Genomic DNA, 17,414 nt, shown 5'->3' on the forward strand with positions numbered 1-17,414 from the left:
TTACTCCTTTTTTTGTTTTGTACAGATTTCCTTTTATTTTCGATTGTTTAAGTTTTCACGTATAGTGTTTCTCTGTATTCATTTTTCGCTTTGATCAAAATTTCGCATTATTTTTTCTACGTTTATTATTTTAGTGTATTTCTTTGTTCTCTCTGCGCACATCTCTTTTGAATCTTTTTTTTGGTATGGTTCTCGCTTTCTCTCTCTCTCTCTGACTCGAAGGAAACTGTCGCAAATTTTTCCAAATATGTTGGAAAATTGCAAACAAATCCACAACGTTTGTTAAATTATTTCGTAATTCTCAATCTGAAATTTAAAAGTGTTCCAATCAAGAATGTCAACACGCAATCTGCGATGAAAAATTAACAGAGTAGGCCAGAACAACATTTATCTCAATATCGTTGTTAATTTTTTTTCAAAAAATCCTGTCTCAAAATTGCTGCAAAAAGCTGTCTCAAAATTGTACCAAAACTATTATTAATAAAGTTTTTTTAATAGCGTTAAAAATATTAGAAGCTTGTATAGAAATTTTCCAAATCGTTTCAAAGCTGACTAAACGTTTTTCTTAAAATGGCTATAAAACTGTCTCAGAGTTGCCTGTCATTAAAATTAGTAATTTTTGTTCTAATTTATTCCTTAATTGTTGAAAATATCTAATACGACATAAAAAATATTTGTTAGTAAAAGGTTGTCTCGGAATTGTTCCAAAATTGTCTCAAATTTGAAATTGCTTCAAGAAAATAATACAATGTAAGGAATAAAAGAGGAAAAAAATCTAAAAGTTAAGGAAGAAGAGGAAAAAATATAAGGAAATCTTGTAGGAAGAAAGAATGGAAAAAGAAACGGTAATTGGAAAATAAAAACAGAGCGCAGTCATTAATTTAAGAGATAAAAAATTAACAAAGAAAAATTAATGCAACGAAAATCGCAAGAAAAGACAAACAAATTAAGAGAAGCGGAGAACAAAAAACTATCAAGAAATGACTAATTAAAATATAATTTAGATAAATTGGAATACAATACAAATAAAAAAAGTAAAAATAACCAAAGGAAGAGAGTAAAAAAAAAAACAAATAAATATAGAAAGATGAAAAATGCGAGCAGCAAGAGAGATTATACACAGGGAGAGAGAAAAGTAAGAGTAAAAAAATTAAAGAAGAGTAGTGCAGCTTACTGGAGAAAAAATAGAATGCACGAACAGTAAAGAGAAAAATAAGCAAAAAAGATTGGATAAGTTGAGAAGAAAAAAATGAAAAACTAAAAAAACGAATATGGAATGGCAGTAACGGCAAAAAAAGAAGAAATAACATAAAATTCACAAAAAGGTGAAAAAATAGAAAAAGCATGGAGATAAATTTAGAGAAAGACTGCGAGAAATGGAAATGTAGGAATAAATAAATGGAAAGATACGAAAGAGAGCAAAAATGATATAAAAATAAAAATATACGAGAGTGAAAAAAAGTGCAGGTTAATACAGAGGGATATAAAGTACAGAAACGAAAAGTAAATAGAAAGTAAATGGGAAAGAAAAAGTACAAATTCTTGACAAATGAGTATGCGAAAATGCTCAGTTTAGTAAGGCATACACACCCACAAAGTTTCATCCAATTCTGAGAGAATTCTGCCAACATATTCGGATTGGCGTGAAATCCTTCATAAGTGAAGCAAAAAATAAAATAAGATAGAAATAATACACCTATGACTAAAATAATTCCCAAGTAGGAATCCCAGGCACCACCGCTGTCTGCTCCACTTAGCCTAGAATCCTGCCAGCCTGCTGTGATGAATTTCGTGTGACATTCTCGAGCATTATCTCTAAGCTAGCAAGCGAAGAGCAGCTTTGCACTGACTGTTCCCCAAAGCTCCTTGCAAAATCGCGAAGGCGTACGTCCGTCACCCACAATGCCCGCGACATGACATGACAGGTAACGATGGGAAATGAAAAAAAAAACGGAGAAAACATTGTTGAAAGAAGCCCCTGGCATCTCTGGTATCAGATGGTCCTATTATTATTATTGTTTGACGAAATAATGACAATCGTTAGTATGGGCAGTGGCAGTAGGCGGGGTTTTTCGCTACGCGAAAACTAGCGTCGATTGTTTTTAATTTGATTTTTTGTTCTCGTTTTATTCCTACAGGTGTGGATCTTCGGTGACGTGTGGTGCCGCGTGTGGCTCGCCGTCGACGTCTGGATGTGCACGGCGTCGATCCTGAACCTGTGCGCGATCAGCCTCGACCGCTACGTGGCCGTCACCCGTCCCGTCACCTACCCGAGCATCATGTCCACCAGGCGGGCCAAGTCGCTCATCGCCGGGCTGTGGGTGTTGTCCTTTGTGATCTGCTTCCCGCCGCTGGTCGGGTGGAAGGAGCAGAAAGTAAGTACCTGAATATACTTTCCTTTTAAGTCAAATCGATACCTTCCATCATCATCATCATCCTCTGCAGGATGATGAGGCAAGGTCAATTTAACCTTTTTTTTCCTTTTCTAATGAAAAGCAATTGAGCCGGGCAACCTAGTTATTGCAATTTGCCTTCACTGCCTTCATTATTGCTGATGGAGGATCGCGCACCGAGGCTCTCATAGCTCGGGGCTTTATACTTGCGCTCCATAATGCAAGAAATTCAATTTCCTTTCAGTCCTCAAAGCAAAAAAAATGCCAATTTCCTAAAAGCAATGCGAATCAAATTTTAACTTTGATTCCAGTTGGAGATGCTTCTCCGAACCGGAAAGTAATTGGTTAAAACTTTTTCCACATTTTTATTGGCTGAAGAAAAATAACTTTCCCTAAATTATATTCGCTATTGACTGCCATAATGTTGTCCCTCAACTTTTTTTAATTTCTCCTCAGGTGAAAGAGAACCTATATTATCAGTATGGAAATCAAACGCTGGTGTCAGTGACACCGCCGTCATCGTCCTCCTCATCGTTATCGTCTTCGTCATCCTCGCCCTCATCACTGTTACTACCATCAGCATCATCATCGTCATTTCCATCATCATCACCGTCATCATCAGCCACCGCGGCGAGTGCCGTGGAAGTCCTGCTCGGGTCGATGACAATGATGGAAGGTGCGGCGGAAGGACCGTCCGCCCCGAATCCACCCTGCCCGTGGACATGCGAATTGACGAACGACGCCGGATACGTCGTCTACTCCGCCCTGGGGTCCTTCTACATCCCGATGTTCGTCATGCTGTTCTTCTACTGGCGCATTTATCGGGCCGCCGAACGAACCACCCGGGCCATCAATCAGGGCTTCAGGACCACCAAAGGTAAGTGGATCTAGATCAAAATGGATTTACCTGTCTCGCGTGGTGCGAGTGCTCAAATCACGTCCCTCCGTTCCATTTTCTTTGCATTAATTCTCTCTCTACTCCCCTTACCCCGATAATCCTCTGTTCAAGACAAAAAAAAGGAGAAAAGCTCCCCACTCAATCTCCCCGAATCGAAGCACAATCCGGAAGAAAAACGATGCTAAGTCGGTTGAAAATCCTCTGATTTAGGAGATTGTGGCATGCTTTGAATCACACATCTAGGCTTTCCCCGTTGATTCTCTAGCGAAATCCCCTCTCCAATAATCCGTTCTTGCACAGTGATTTTTTTGTTTTTCGTTTTGTTGATTGTTCCACAAATCATGTCATCCGGTTTCAGTGACAAAGTGGTTGTTGTCCTAATTCTGTTCGAACAAACATTTGTTCCCAAACTAGATCATTAAAAAAACACACGCAACTAATGTTCAGTCCAAGAAAAAAAATACACTTTTAAATCGTTCACGAAAGTATTCTATTTTATCGTTTGTCACGACGACCGTCGAGGTAACAAAGCAGGCGATGGGAAATGAGCTTTGGTATTTTTAGTGGGATTTCCATGAGGTCTAATGTACTACATACTAGAAATTAAAAGGGTCATCAATGGAGAAAAAAGGTCAAAATGTCGGGAAAGACATTCAAAAATTCTATAATAGAAGAAAAAATATTGTCGCCGTAAAATTGTATCAGAACTGCCCTCACTTTGTTTGAAAATTGTCTCAAATTGTCTTAAAATTATTGAATATTGTTTCAATGTTGTCTGCAAATCGAAATTGTCTAAAAGCTGCCTCAAAGATGTCTCAATCTTTTTCTGAAATTTTTCACAAGATAATACTGAATCTTATAAAAAATGTCTAAAAAATTTTCTAAACATATCTTATAACTATTATGTCAACAGTGCCCTGGAATATTGGAGAATTGTCTCAAAATTGTTTTCGAATAGTTGCAAAATTGTTCCATAGACTGTCTTAAAATTGTCTCAAGATCTCACAGAATTCTTCTAAATTGTCTCAACAAGATCGAGATAAAAAACAATCTGGAAAAAATCTTGAAACCGTTTCAAATTTATAACTGTTCTCAAAAAAGAATGAAACTGACTCAAACTAAATATGAAATGGTTTCAATATTTTTACAAAACAAAGTGTTTGAATATTGTTTAAAATTGAGTAATGGAATATTAACAAAAAAGACTAAAACAACCAGTGTATCAAAGAACTCCCAAAAATGCTTCAAAATGCTCATACAATTGATTAAAAATTGTCCCAAAAACGTACCAAAATTTCCTCAAAACTGTCTTAAAATTGTTTGAAAACTATCTCAAAGCTGCGCTGGAATTGTATCCGGATTGTTCCAAGAATTGTACGGAAATTATTAGTCTGAAAATTCTTTCCAAATTGATTCAAAATTATTGTTAAGTTACTTCGAAATGACTTCAAATTAATATCAAATGATTCTGAACTTTCATTAAACTTGAAATTGCCTAAAAATTGTTTTAAGTTTGATTCGAAGTTTTCCTCAAAGTGTCTCCAAATCGTCTCAAAATTACCTCACTTTTTTCTTCAAAAATGGCGCAAAGTTGTTCTAAATTGTCCCAAATATTACCACAAAGTGGTCTCAATATAATATTGGCGGAGAAGAGACAGGACAGGTAAAAGAAATTGAAAAAAGGAAGAGTTTTTAGGCGAACATAATAGGGAAAATGATAGAAAGTAACGAAAAGATCGAAATTTAAAACCAAAACAGGCGAGGGAAAATAAACAAAGAAAATATCAACAAAGCAGAAAAAAGACAAAAAAACAGGTAGAATACAAAAAATAACCAAAAATTAATGATAAACTAAACAAAAAGAGTGAGACAAAAGCAATGAAAAAAAAATGATGAGAGAAAAAGTAAGAGATGAAAAACGAAATGATAAAACATTGAGGAGACAACCAAAGAAAAACACAATGCTGGAAAAGTTGGGAGGGGACATCGAGCGACTGAAGAAAACGAATACGAAGTTTTCATACGGGAAAAAATAAGCAAATATAACAAAATTAAAGAACAAAAGAGAGAGATAAATAGAGCGTGATGGACTGAGAGATAGAGAAAAAGAAAAAGAAAGAGAAAGAAAAAGAGAAAAAGAAAAAGAAAGAGAAAGAAAAAGAGAAAAAGAAAGTGAAAGAGAAAAAAAAAGAAAGAGAAGAGAAAGAGAAAGAGAAAGAGAAAGAGAAAGAGAAAGAGAAAGAGAAGAGAAAGAGAAAGAGAAAGAGAAAGATAAAGATAAAGAGAAAGAGAAAGAGAAAGAGAAAGAGAAAGAGAAAGAGAAAGAGAAAGAGAAAGAGAAAGAGAAAGAGAAAGAGAAAGAGAAAGAGAAAGAGAAAGAGAAAGAGAAAGAGAAAGAGAAAGAGAAAGAGAAAGAGAAAGAGAAAGAAAGAGAGGGAGAAAAGAGAGGGAAGAGAGGGAGAAATTAGAGAGAAATGAGAGAGAAGAGAGAGACATAGAGAAGAGAAAGAGAGAGAGAAAAGAGAAAGAGAGAGAAAGAAAAGAGGAAGAGAGAAAAGAGGAAGAGAGAGAGAGAAAAGAGAAAGAAGAGAGAGAGAAAAGAGAGAGAAGAGAGAGAGAGAAAAGAAAAAGAGAGAGAGCAAAGAGAGAAATAAAAGAGGAAGAGAGAGAAAAGAAAAAGAGAGAAAAGAGGAAGAGAGAGAGAAAAAGAAAAGACGAGAGAGAGAAAAGAGAGAGAGAGAGAAAAAAGCGAGAGAAAAAAGAGAGCGTAGAGAGAGAGAAGAGAGAGTGAAGAGAGAGAGAGAAAAGAGAGAGAGGAGAGAGAAAGGAGAGAGAGAAGAGAAAAAGAGAAAGAGAAAAGAGAGAGAGAAAAGAGAAAAAGAGAGAGAGAAGAGAGAGAAGAGAGAGAAAGAAAAGAGAGAGAGAGAAGAGAGAGAGAAGAGAGAGAGAGAAGAGAGAGAGAGAAGAGAGAGAGAGAGAGAAGAGAGAGAGAGAGAAGAGAGAGAGAGAAGAGAGAGAGAGAAGAAAGATATCATATTCACGAAAAAAAGGGACCCAAATGTGGAAAGAAAAATTTAAAAGAATTAAATAATTACGTGAAATTAAAAAAAGTTTGAAAAAACGATAGCGCGGGAAGGAAAGAATCAGGAAAATAAGTAAATGAATAGAATACAAACAAAAAGAGAAGAAAAAAAAAGAACAAGAATAAATAAAAAAAATATGCAGGAAAGTAAAAATTTAAAATAAAAAACAAAAATTGATTGGAAAGCTGAAAAGAGAAAAGTTTAAATGAAAAAAATCAGAAAATGCTTTGAAATTGCCACAAATCAATCTCAAAATTATTCAACAATTTCATTTAAAACAGGAAGGAAAAATAATAGGAACACGGGAAGAAATAAAAAGTAGCGATTAGAAAAGTACAGATCAAAAATATTGGAACAAACCAGGTAGAAAAAAAAACAAGAAAAGTATCAAGAAAGAAAAAAAAGTCGAAAACGAGCTGAGAACAAAAATGAGCCGAAAATCATGGATAAATAATGAAAAAAATGAAAAGATGATAAATTAAGATTAAGAGAGAAATAAGGACAGAACAATGCTGGAAAAGTTTGGAGAGAAAAATGAGAAATTAGAAAGACAAAGACAAAGACCAAGACCAAGACCAAGACCAAGACCAAGACCAAGACCAAGACCAAGACCAAGACCAAGACAAAGACAAAGACAAAGACAAAGACAAAGACAAAGACAAAGACAAAGACAAAGACAAAGACAAAGACAAAGACAAAGACAAAGACAAAGACAAAGACAAAGACAAAGACGAAGACAATGACAAAGACAAAGACAAAGACAAAGACAAAGACAAAGACAAAGACAAAGACAAAGACAAAGACAAAGACAAAGACAAAGACAAAGACAAAGACGAAGACAATGACAAAGACAAAGACAAAGACAAAGACAAAGACAAAGACAAAAAATGAACAGAGAAAGTAAAAAGAGAGAGGAAGAGAAAAAAGAGAAAGTGAGAGAAAAAGAGAGAGAGAAAAGATAGAAAGAGAACAAAGAGATAGCAAAAAAGAGAGAGAGAGAGAGCCAGGGCGGGATTTAGGTTGTGGGGGCCCGGGGCAAATATTTTTAAATTTTGAAATGACTTAAATGACGAGTACATTAAGCGGATAGTATGTAAAGTAGGGAAAGCGAAAATTAAGCGAACTGGAAATATGATACGAATTTGGAAAAATATACCGCATTCCGACGGGCAAAAAAAAGTCTCCACTTTGTCTTCACGTCTGGCCCAGAGCTAGAGTGCCCCTCGTGTCGAAAGGCCTGGAGCATTTGCCCCCTTTGCCCTCCCTCAAATCCGGGCCTGGAGAGAGTAAAAAAGAGAGAGAAAAACGATAGAAAGAAAGAGAGAGAGAAAAGATAGAGGGAAAGATAGAGAGAGAGAAAAGATAGAGAGAGAGAGAAAAGATAGAGAGAGAGAAAGATAGAGAGAGAGAAAAGATAGAGAGAGAGTGAGCGAAAAGATAGAGAGAGGTAAAAGATAGAGAAAGAGATAGAGGAAAGAGAGAGAGAGAAAAAAAAGAGAGAGAAAAGAGAGAGAGAGAAGAGAGAGATAGCGAGAAAAAAGTGTGAGAGGAAAAAGAGAGGAAAAGAAAGAAAAAAAAGAGAGAGAAGAGAGAAAGAAGGAAAAAAAGAGAGAGAGAAGACAGAGAAAAGAGAGAGAAAAGAGAGAGAGAGAAAAGAGAGAAGAGAGAGAAAAGAGAGAGAGAGAAGAGAGAAAAAAAGAGAGAGAGAAGAGAGAAGAGAAAAGAGAAAGAGAGGCGGAGAGAGAGATTGAGAAGGTAAGAATAGAACAGATACACATATGAAAAAGTTTAAACCATGAGAATGGGAGGTAAATACTTTTTGAAAAAGAAATTAAGAAATTAAAAAATTAAAAGTAAGAAAGATGAAACACAGAATCTGAAAAATTAAAAAAATTGAAATTACGTGAGAAAAGGACACAACAAAATATAGAGGGATATAGAATATAGGAAAGAAAATAATCGAGTTTCGAAAATTTCTATCAAATCTCTCAAAAGTATTCTAATTTTTTTCTTCAAAATGTTTGAAAATTGATCTGAAAAGGTTCCAAATTTGCATGAAGTAATTTTTTATTATAAAAGGATTTTGATTTGTTATAAATAATGACAATTTCAACCATTTTATTTGTAACGAAAAGTCAACCAAACAGACCAAGGACCCCAAAATTTGTTCCGAATCTGTCTCGAATATTGTCTCAAATTTGCTTTAAAATAAGATCAAAAGTTTCTCAAACTGGTTTCGAAAGTGCTAAAGTTCTTAAATTATATGAAACTTGTCTCAAAGAAATCCAAAAGTGGAAAAGTAAAAAAACGAGAAAAAAATGCACGGAAATATGGAGGGAGAAAAGTATGCAGGAATTAGAAATGAGTGGAAAAGTATGAAAAGATTGTACCTTTTCAGGGGTGAAAAAAAAAATAAAATAATTTAATAACAAATAGACAAGGAAAGTGTGAAGTAAAATCAAAATTATAAGGATAGGATCGGTACAAAAATGGACAAATTTATAAAAATACCGATAAAAACAAAATTGTAATTTTATGCATAATAATAAAAAATAAAAAAAATGTTTGAAATGAAATGATAATTAACATGAAAGTGAAAATAACCAAAGAAAGAAATGGAAGAAGATCAATTAAGAGAAAAAGTATGATGAGAGATGAAGTACTGGAAGAGACCTAAGTTTTTAGAGGAAAAAAAATAAAAGAAAAACAAAGATAGTAAGAATTTATTATTAACGATGCAAGAAAAAAGAAGGATAGTAAGAATTACCACAATAAATCAAACAATGGTCGCAGTGTTGCAGTCTTCTACAAGGAAAAAAAAAAGAATTAATTGAAGAAAAAGTGAAAGATCAAAAATGAGTTACTTAAATTATTGAGAGAATGTTCTGAAAGCACAAACTTCACGGAGAAAATTAAAGATAAAATAAACTGGAAATAATGGAAAGGGAAAAATGAGAAACTGAAAACAGTAGTACAAAATTACAATAATAGGAGGAAACCGAAGGAACTGAACATGAAAAAATCAAAGAGAGAGAGAAACAGAAAATACACACGGTATAGTTAGTAACAAAAATGTGCAGAGAAAAGAATAGAACCATGGTTTTCCTATTCTTTACTCTGTACAGTAATGATGATAAAAGAGATAGAGGAAAGGAAACAACGAAAATATATACGAATAGGAAATAAATTAAAAGAATAGGAAGTGAACAATGTTTTTATTTAAATTTGTGATTAAAATTATCCTTGCACTCGAACTATAAAATTAACCTTAATTAAAAAAAAAAATGCGGGACCATTAAATGCACCAAAAAAGTGGAACGTTGAATTCACGTTAAATTTCCATCGATCGACTAGCGACTCTGTTGGAAAGCTCTTTTCCAAGTCCGAGTTTTCGCCTAGAAAAGATATCGTCATGAGCAGAACAAAATAAGCGCATACTGCGATTGTAATTTCCCTCACACTAAACCGAGCCGAGGGGGATGACACTTTATTCATTCTGTCACGTTTCGCACGATTTCAGGCATCCGATTGCCGGACCGGAGCCGTCAAGCTTCTGCACCCGCACTGCATTGTGGGTGGTTGTATGTGTGTGTGTGTGTAATGTGTAGCTCAACATGCAGATTAGGTTATCATACATTCATTACGGCTTTCTTCTTTTGCTGCTGCTGCTAGAGGGACGGTTGTTTGTGAAGGGCGAAAAGAAACTTTCCGTCCGCGTCGTTTGTCAAGAAGCCTGTCGGGGACACCGTCGGGCACACAGACAGGAAGCGCCTGTTTCATGCCCGACCGGATCTTTGGCTTTGACTCTGACTATACGATAACGGCGGCGGTGATGCACTGAAAATCCGCTCGAGTGTGGAATATATTAAATTTATCATTTGCATCTCATTCACAGCTCGTGGTGAGACTGCAGCCCAGCAGTAGCATGTTCTGAGGCCAACTACAGAGGCCAGAATTTCACCGCATTTTGCACCAGAGCGTCTGCTCTGGGAAAAAGGTTCCACTGAGGGGACAAGTGACAGCAATGACGAGGGGTAGCGTGCGCTTCGAATCTCGTCTACCTTCTCTCTGAGGCATAGCACTGGCCACAGCTAACCAACGGATGTTGCAGTGCAGCAACACCAAACGAGATTTCAACAATGTTGTTTTCGGTTGAAACTTTCAATTCTGTTTACTTTAGGGCTTGCGCCAGACTGCTTTGATCGTACGTACGTACGTCACGTCACGTGATGCAGCCTGCAGGGTTAGAAAACGTCTTGCGCTAGATTTTGTTGTTTATTTTTTCTTATAGCAAAACTTCACCTCCATGATTTTGCATTCAGCGAGACGAAATTTACCATTTTTGCGGTACCGCAATTTGCTTGTCAAGTACCTCATATATTACCTCACTTTCTCCCCCCACAAAACCTTTTGCAGATTAGATTTTTATTCAAATAGTCTCTCCATGTAGGAAACGTGCCAAATTTGCACAAATCTCAGACTAGCGAGGATAAAATGTTCGAATCAGCATAAAAAGGGAGGCAAACCGTATCCTTTCCCTCTTCTCACCGAAGTCAAGTGCAGAGTCACAGCTCGAGCCCAGCGAAACATCGATAATAAATGTGAATCTCCACTGGTCACACATCAGCAGCATCATCGAATCGACCCAAAATGTCCTCCAGTCCCACGTCCTCTCCTGTGACCAACCACAGTTCCAACCGACGCTAGCCCAGTACTGAATTATTATCCATTCGTGTGGAAACCCGCCCGTCCCCCCGCTTAGGTCCTTCGTTTTTTAGCCGGGTGTCGATAGCTATCAAAGGCAGACGCGTGGCAGCTGCTGGGACTTGTGTTGTGCTTCGAACCCAAGTATGAATCCTGTCCTATCTGGGCCTGGGCCTGTGAATAGTCTCGGTCAGCCAACGAGTGCTGCAATGAATATTCATACACTCTCGAGTAAAAAGGGTTCCACTTTTTGCATCAAGTGACCACTAGGTGGCGGTATCAAAATGGGACAATTTTTCAAGAAAACTGGTTCAAATATAAGGGGGAAAAGATTGGAACTATCTATACTGCTCGAAGCAACGAAAACTCTTTCTCTCGAGAAACTATCGGAATAGTGGAAGATAAGAAATATAATAAAAGCAGAAGCCAATGGCCGGCCGATCAGGATTGGATTGGAACGGACGACAAGGCGTGTAGGCATGCCAAGAATCCCTAACGCCCGAAGAATTGGAATAATCCTGAAATTGATTCTGCTGCTTCTTGAACGAATGCAGATTGAAGAAACAATCTCGATAGTTTGGTTAACCGCTGCAGCTATTATGGATGAAATTGCCAACCCTTCTTGTCTAGTGCCAGCAGTAGAAGCTATGGAGCAAGGAGCTGAGAGTTTTCGTTTTAGAAGGCAAACCACTCTAAACAAGAGATAGAAATTCTGCTTATGAAACCATGTCAGACCATGAACTGTCACATTTAACGATTGCAATGATTTTTGTCTAGAATCAGTGCACTTGTATAAGGATAAAACCAAGATATAAATTAATGCAAGACGAAACATCTAGCTCGTCAAAACACTAAGAACTTGAGAGAGAGTAACATAATGTTTGATCCCTAACTCTAAGAATAAGCCTCTAATTTACCCATCACTTGTTAAATTAAACGAAGAGTAGGGTTTTCGTTAAATTATGACCTTCCTTCGCTGGATGGAAGATTACTTTCACACAGGCATTATTCCACTTTGATCTTCTTAGGCCAACATTATTTCAGCAGGCGGTGCCCTCAACCGTATCACCGCCGTGTGTCTCCAGGTCACAGCAGGCTACGCCCGGGCGTTAGTCAATCAAGGTTCTGTTGTTTACCTTTCAGCATGTATGTATGTATGTGTGTTTTTTTTTTGCTTCCTTTTTTCCTTTTGTTGTGGGTTCCTTACAGGCTACACCAACCGGAACCAGGGTAAATGTTTGCACACTGGGATATGAACCACAAAGTGGTGAAACCGATTCTTCACCCCCCCCTTCAATCCAGGATCCAGAAAGTTCCAGTTGGGTTCGAAGATTTCTCACAATATTTACATACACGCACACACACAGGTGTGCAAGCGATAAATTTGTTTATTGCTAGGCAACGAAAGTACTTTTTGCAGCCGAATGAAGCACAATACGATGACAAATTGCAACCGATTCGAGGCCGTGGCGCACTCGGGCGCCAAATGAATTCTCATGAATGGAAATAATTGTTCCACCCGAACAAAGATTTCCAATGAATTTCAGTCATTGATGACGACGACGACGACGACAACGACAACGACGTGGAGAAAGATTTCGCCTGGTTGTATGCAAATAGTATCGCAGCTTTGCTGCACTCGTGGGGGTGGTGTGGGCGAAAAAGCGGTGAGTTTTGCGAAGTTTACAACTCATTCATTGCCAGGCAATGGATGGATTGTTGAACGGATGCTGCTGTGCTTTACACGCTCTAATGGTTGATGAATTGCCGGCTCGGTGCTTCGTTGGAATTAATGGAAACACGACGAAAGACGGTCGTTTCGGATCGGGTCCCAATTTATTTGTTCCTGCCTGGCGCTCTGGGATGATAATTTGCTTACATAAGATTTTTCGGGTTTGCTCAGTCAGCCGTTTATCGTTTTACCACGTGGCGTTGTTTGACATTTTCTCGAATAAAGGTTTACTAGCTAACAGGAATAGAGACGCTCTGATTATTAGCTCGATTTCAGAATAAGCAGGTTTGATGTCGTTGGATTAATTCGAAGCAAGTCTAGAGTTGCATTCGCATTAAACCATCCGAGCAGGCATTGCGAGGCAGAGAAGGATATCTGTCAAAGACAGACACATTCGCATGGGCCTGCTGTGATCAGCACACATACGCTGACATCGGAAAATCGGCTGTCAGTTCTAATCAGTCCCCCCATTGATGTTCAATTTAGTATAAATTTATGGGATGATAACTTGCTATTGCTGCAGCCGCTTGTTGCTGCTGCTTGTGCTATTTCACGAAACGATGCATCGGCTGAAAACCTTTAAGCCACTTTGAATCGCACAAGCTTGGAGCAAGGCTTGAAAAGCTTAATATCAAGTTTCGCTGTCGAAGAAATGTAAAAAATATAAAAGCGAATTATGTATTTTTACTGTTCTGCTCATGGCGATATTTTTTCTCTCGCATAGTCGGAATGGGAAAGCTTGCGAAATCTTGCTTACTTTTATTTAAATAGATGGTAGATGCCGAATCTAGAATACGCCTCCACAAAACTCGGTAAATTCTCACACACTTGAGCATCCTCGTCAATAGCATACATCCAGCGTGTGTGGGGTCTGTTTCGGAGTCACCGGGTTTAGACCATCAAACGTAAAAAATGCGTTTGCTGTCCTGACTCATGATTGAACAGTCGCATGTATCAGCTTAATCAGTTTTGTTGGAAAACCATGTTCAAGTATAATCTGCCGCAACTAGTTGCGTTTCACTGATTCGTACACCGCCTTGAAATCTATGAACATGTGATATGTATGCAAATTGTGTTCTCAAAACATGTGGAAGATCTGTCTCAATGTGAACAGCTAGTTCGTCATAGATTGTTTCACGCGAAAATCAACCGAGACACCCTGATACGGCCTCAGTCTATGGAAAAGATACGGGAGAGAATTTTGTATGCAGAACTGAAATCACAATGCCGTCCTTCCCAGTGACTCTGTGATTTTTCAGCTATCTGCATCTTTTTCACCTCGTCTAAGGTTGGCAGATCCACAACTTATCCAGCCTCCCCAATTTCTCTCTTGTTCCCCACGACAACTCTTCTACCTTCCTCACCGCTCTGAGTGTTTTTCTTTGTATGCCTGAAGGACATTGGATCATGGTTATAGCAGGGTTTGGAGAGATAAACTAGTGTCTGCAGCCCTGTGTGTTGTCCCATCGGTTAGCTATTTCTAGATTGGGAGGTACCCAGAAATGGCTCTGGTGCAAGGTAATCAGTTTTCATTGCCCTGGCGGGACTCATTGGGGTAGACTCCTAACAAAGGACCCGTAAACTACGAAATACATCTCGGATTCTACTTTTGGACCGTCTTCTGACGATTGGTCTCAATAACCTTAAATAGTCGCCATGCAGTCTGAAATTGTAACCAAGGGTGTGGGGTTTAACTCCCTTAGAACGTGAAGATGACTGATCGCCCTTGTGGACAGCCTTTTGTCACTAAGACGGTGATTGAAGCATCTCCCGATGTAGCTGTGGTTTTTCTGCTTGAGAGCATGTTCTGATTCTTGCTCATTGCAGTGTTATCAACTCTCCTTTTCGTGCTGTATTGATCGAAGCATAGGATGTATTGTCGACAGCGCCTTCAATATCAAAAAGTCATGGAGCTTGGAGTTCATGGAGTTCCCGTCGGTTTACTAGGTTCATAAGCGTGCTGATATTTGCGTAGTAGGGAGTTCTTGTGAAACTCATTGCGGATATGGCTATTTGCAAATTTCTCCATCAACTTGGAGGAGTGTAGATGGGAGGCTTTTGGGTCTGAAGGTAATATTTTGTCTCTTCTTCCCATCTTCAGTATGAAAATCACATTGAAAGTCAAAGCCAGCTACCTGGGCTATAGCCCAGGGTGAAGTTTGCACGGAAAAGATGTAACAGCTCGGGCATTATGACATCATCCGATTTTTGGAAAAACATGGGTAGAATATTATGTGATCCGGGAGACTTCATCGGTTCAAAGTAATTTAATGCCAAAATGATTGAAGGTTCCTTGAACAGCCTTCGAGAGAGCAACATCGAGTCGTTGTCTTCGGACTCTGCTGCTCCAACGTCGGTTGTTCGTTTATGCATTGTAACAACGATTTTGAACGAAAATAAACAAACCTATGTGAACCATATTCAGCACAAGTGGTGACAGTTGTCATGTTGGGTACACGCTGCTGCGGGGGTATTCAAGTGCGGGTAATTTTCACTAATACACTCCCTCGCAAAAGTAACCATAATAAGGGTTATTTTCACGTGAACACGCTCTTGCAGCGGTACCCAAAATTAGATAAATTTTCCACTCGATGCTTAAATTGCAACCGCACCGGTTACAGCATGTCGACCCAGGAAAGATTATGTGATTCTGCAGTGATTCCCAAGGTGTTGCGGTAAGATTGCCGTCTTCTTTTTATTTACAGCTATAGATCGTTGGTGTGGTCTTTGGACATTGTTTTCTGGTGTCGTGTGGTTTTGGGTTACCAATTCTTGTAGACTAGCGCAGGTCATAGTGTGTACTCTGCAGCAACTCCTTCCGTTGATAACCTCTGGATGCTCAGGCGGATCTTCTTCGACGATCCCGATATAAAAACGTTGGATAGCCGGGCGCAAATAGACCGCACATTGATGGCGTCTGGAAAGTGCCGGCCATTGATCAGCATCAGCATGTGGTCGATCTAAGAGTTGGTCTCTCCATTTAGGTGTTTCCAAGTTTGCTTCCGAATGGTCAGATGTGCATAATGGGTACTACAAATTGCTATTACTCTGGGCGCAGTAAAGTTGACTAGCCTCGGGCCGTTGTCGTGTCGATAGAGTGAAGGCTTTTCCTACCAATAACTGAAGGAAAGGATTCATCCAGTCCGACTTATGCTTTCATATCTTCGATAACGATCCAAAAGTCGAGTTGTGGGCATTCTCCACACGTTTTCTCAAGAAGCTCTTATAACTTTACGTCGTCAAAAATATTAGAAAGGAGACTGCAAATGTTAATATCTAACATCCATCAAACTGGAGGATTTCTAGTCAACGAATTCGGGCATGTGGTGTGTCCAAGCGCAAATAATTAAACAAAATTATTGGCCCTTCACATATATGATTTAGTAGCAGTATCTCCGAGATAAAAAATGATGCCTATTCGTTAAAAAACGTTTGGTTTCACATTTAGTATTATACGCTGACAGTCTGCTAGAACAACTAAATGAAACCTTGGTCTTGTTGACATGAGACCAACGCACCTCTTCGTATAATCAGAGAATTGTCTAACATTTTAAGCGTCGAAGGCAATCTATCCGCTTAACTACCGGCTATCCGCCGATTTGTACACCTGGTACACTTCATGGTTCATGCGTCTACGACAAACACCATTGGCTAGTTTGCCGCCAACGATTGAACGCAAAACCCTACGCTCAAAAACACCAAGGTTTGCAGACTACGGGACCTCAGCTGGTTACGCAATCCGTAGAAGGCCCTGTTTGCAGCTGCTATCCGCCTTTTTATCTCACGGCTAACTTCGTTTTCACATGTCACTAGTGTACAAAGGTAAATAAACTCGTCGACTGCTTCAAAAGTTTCCCCACCTAACACCACCTCAGCATCAACATCCGTCGGACTACCACGCTCTCTACCAGCCATCATGTATTTCGTTTTGGCATAGTGAATGATGAGGCCTATTTTCGCTGCTTCCCTCCTGGGAGGTCCGAATCCCTCTACCACAGCTCTACGGTTGATACCAATGATGTCGATATCGTCCGCAAAACCTAGAAACTTGCGAGAATTCGTAATGATGGTGTCGCTTCTTTGCACGCCGGCCCTCCGTATAGCGATGTTGAACAATAAGTTTGACTGCCCGTCTCCCTGCTTTAAACCATCTAACGTCACGAAAGAGTCCGATATCTCACCGGCTGTCCTGACGCATGCTGTAGAACCTTCAAGGGTGGCACGTATCAGCCTAATTAGTTTTGTTGAGAAACCATGCTCGACCATAATTCGCCATAACTCATTTCTCTTTACTGTATCGTACGCTGCCTTGAAGTCAATGAACAGATGGTGCGTCTGCAGATTAAATTCTCGAAATTTATTGAGGATCTGACGCAGGGTAAACATTTGGTCCGTAGTGGAGCGTCCCTCTTAAAAACAACATTGGTAATCGCCAACAAAGGTCTCCGACAACGGCCTCAGTCTATGGAACAAAATACGGGAGAGAATTTTGTAAACGGTGTTGGGAAGGGTTATGCCCCGATAATTAATACAGTCCAGGCGGTGGCCTTTCCTGTAGATTGGACATATGAGACCCTCCAGACCCTATCGTTGCACATGACAGG

At 38.8% G+C, this 17,414-nt stretch overlaps 1 protein-coding gene across 6 annotated transcripts in view; it reads left to right on the top strand.

Moving 5' to 3' along the window:
- Positions 1–17,414, top strand: part of LOC129718891 (octopamine receptor Oamb) — a 274,903-nt gene that overhangs the window by 164,239 nt on the left and 93,250 nt on the right. For all 6 annotated transcript variants that reach the window (XR_008727074.1, XR_008727076.1, XR_008727075.1 and 3 more), the window contains exons 5-6: positions 2,139–2,375; positions 2,850–3,270. Coding sequence is in view for 3 of the 6 variants with exons in the window: in XM_055670096.1 (XP_055526071.1) it covers positions 2,139–2,375; positions 2,850–3,270 (658 nt within the window). In the remaining 3 variants the exon portion in view is untranslated. The remainder of the gene's footprint in view (positions 1–2,138; positions 2,376–2,849; positions 3,271–17,414) is intronic.

This window comes from Wyeomyia smithii, chromosome 1, assembly GCF_029784165.1.
Source record: "Wyeomyia smithii strain HCP4-BCI-WySm-NY-G18 chromosome 1, ASM2978416v1, whole genome shotgun sequence".
NCBI classification, from domain to species: Eukaryota; Metazoa; Arthropoda; class Insecta; order Diptera; family Culicidae; genus Wyeomyia; species Wyeomyia smithii.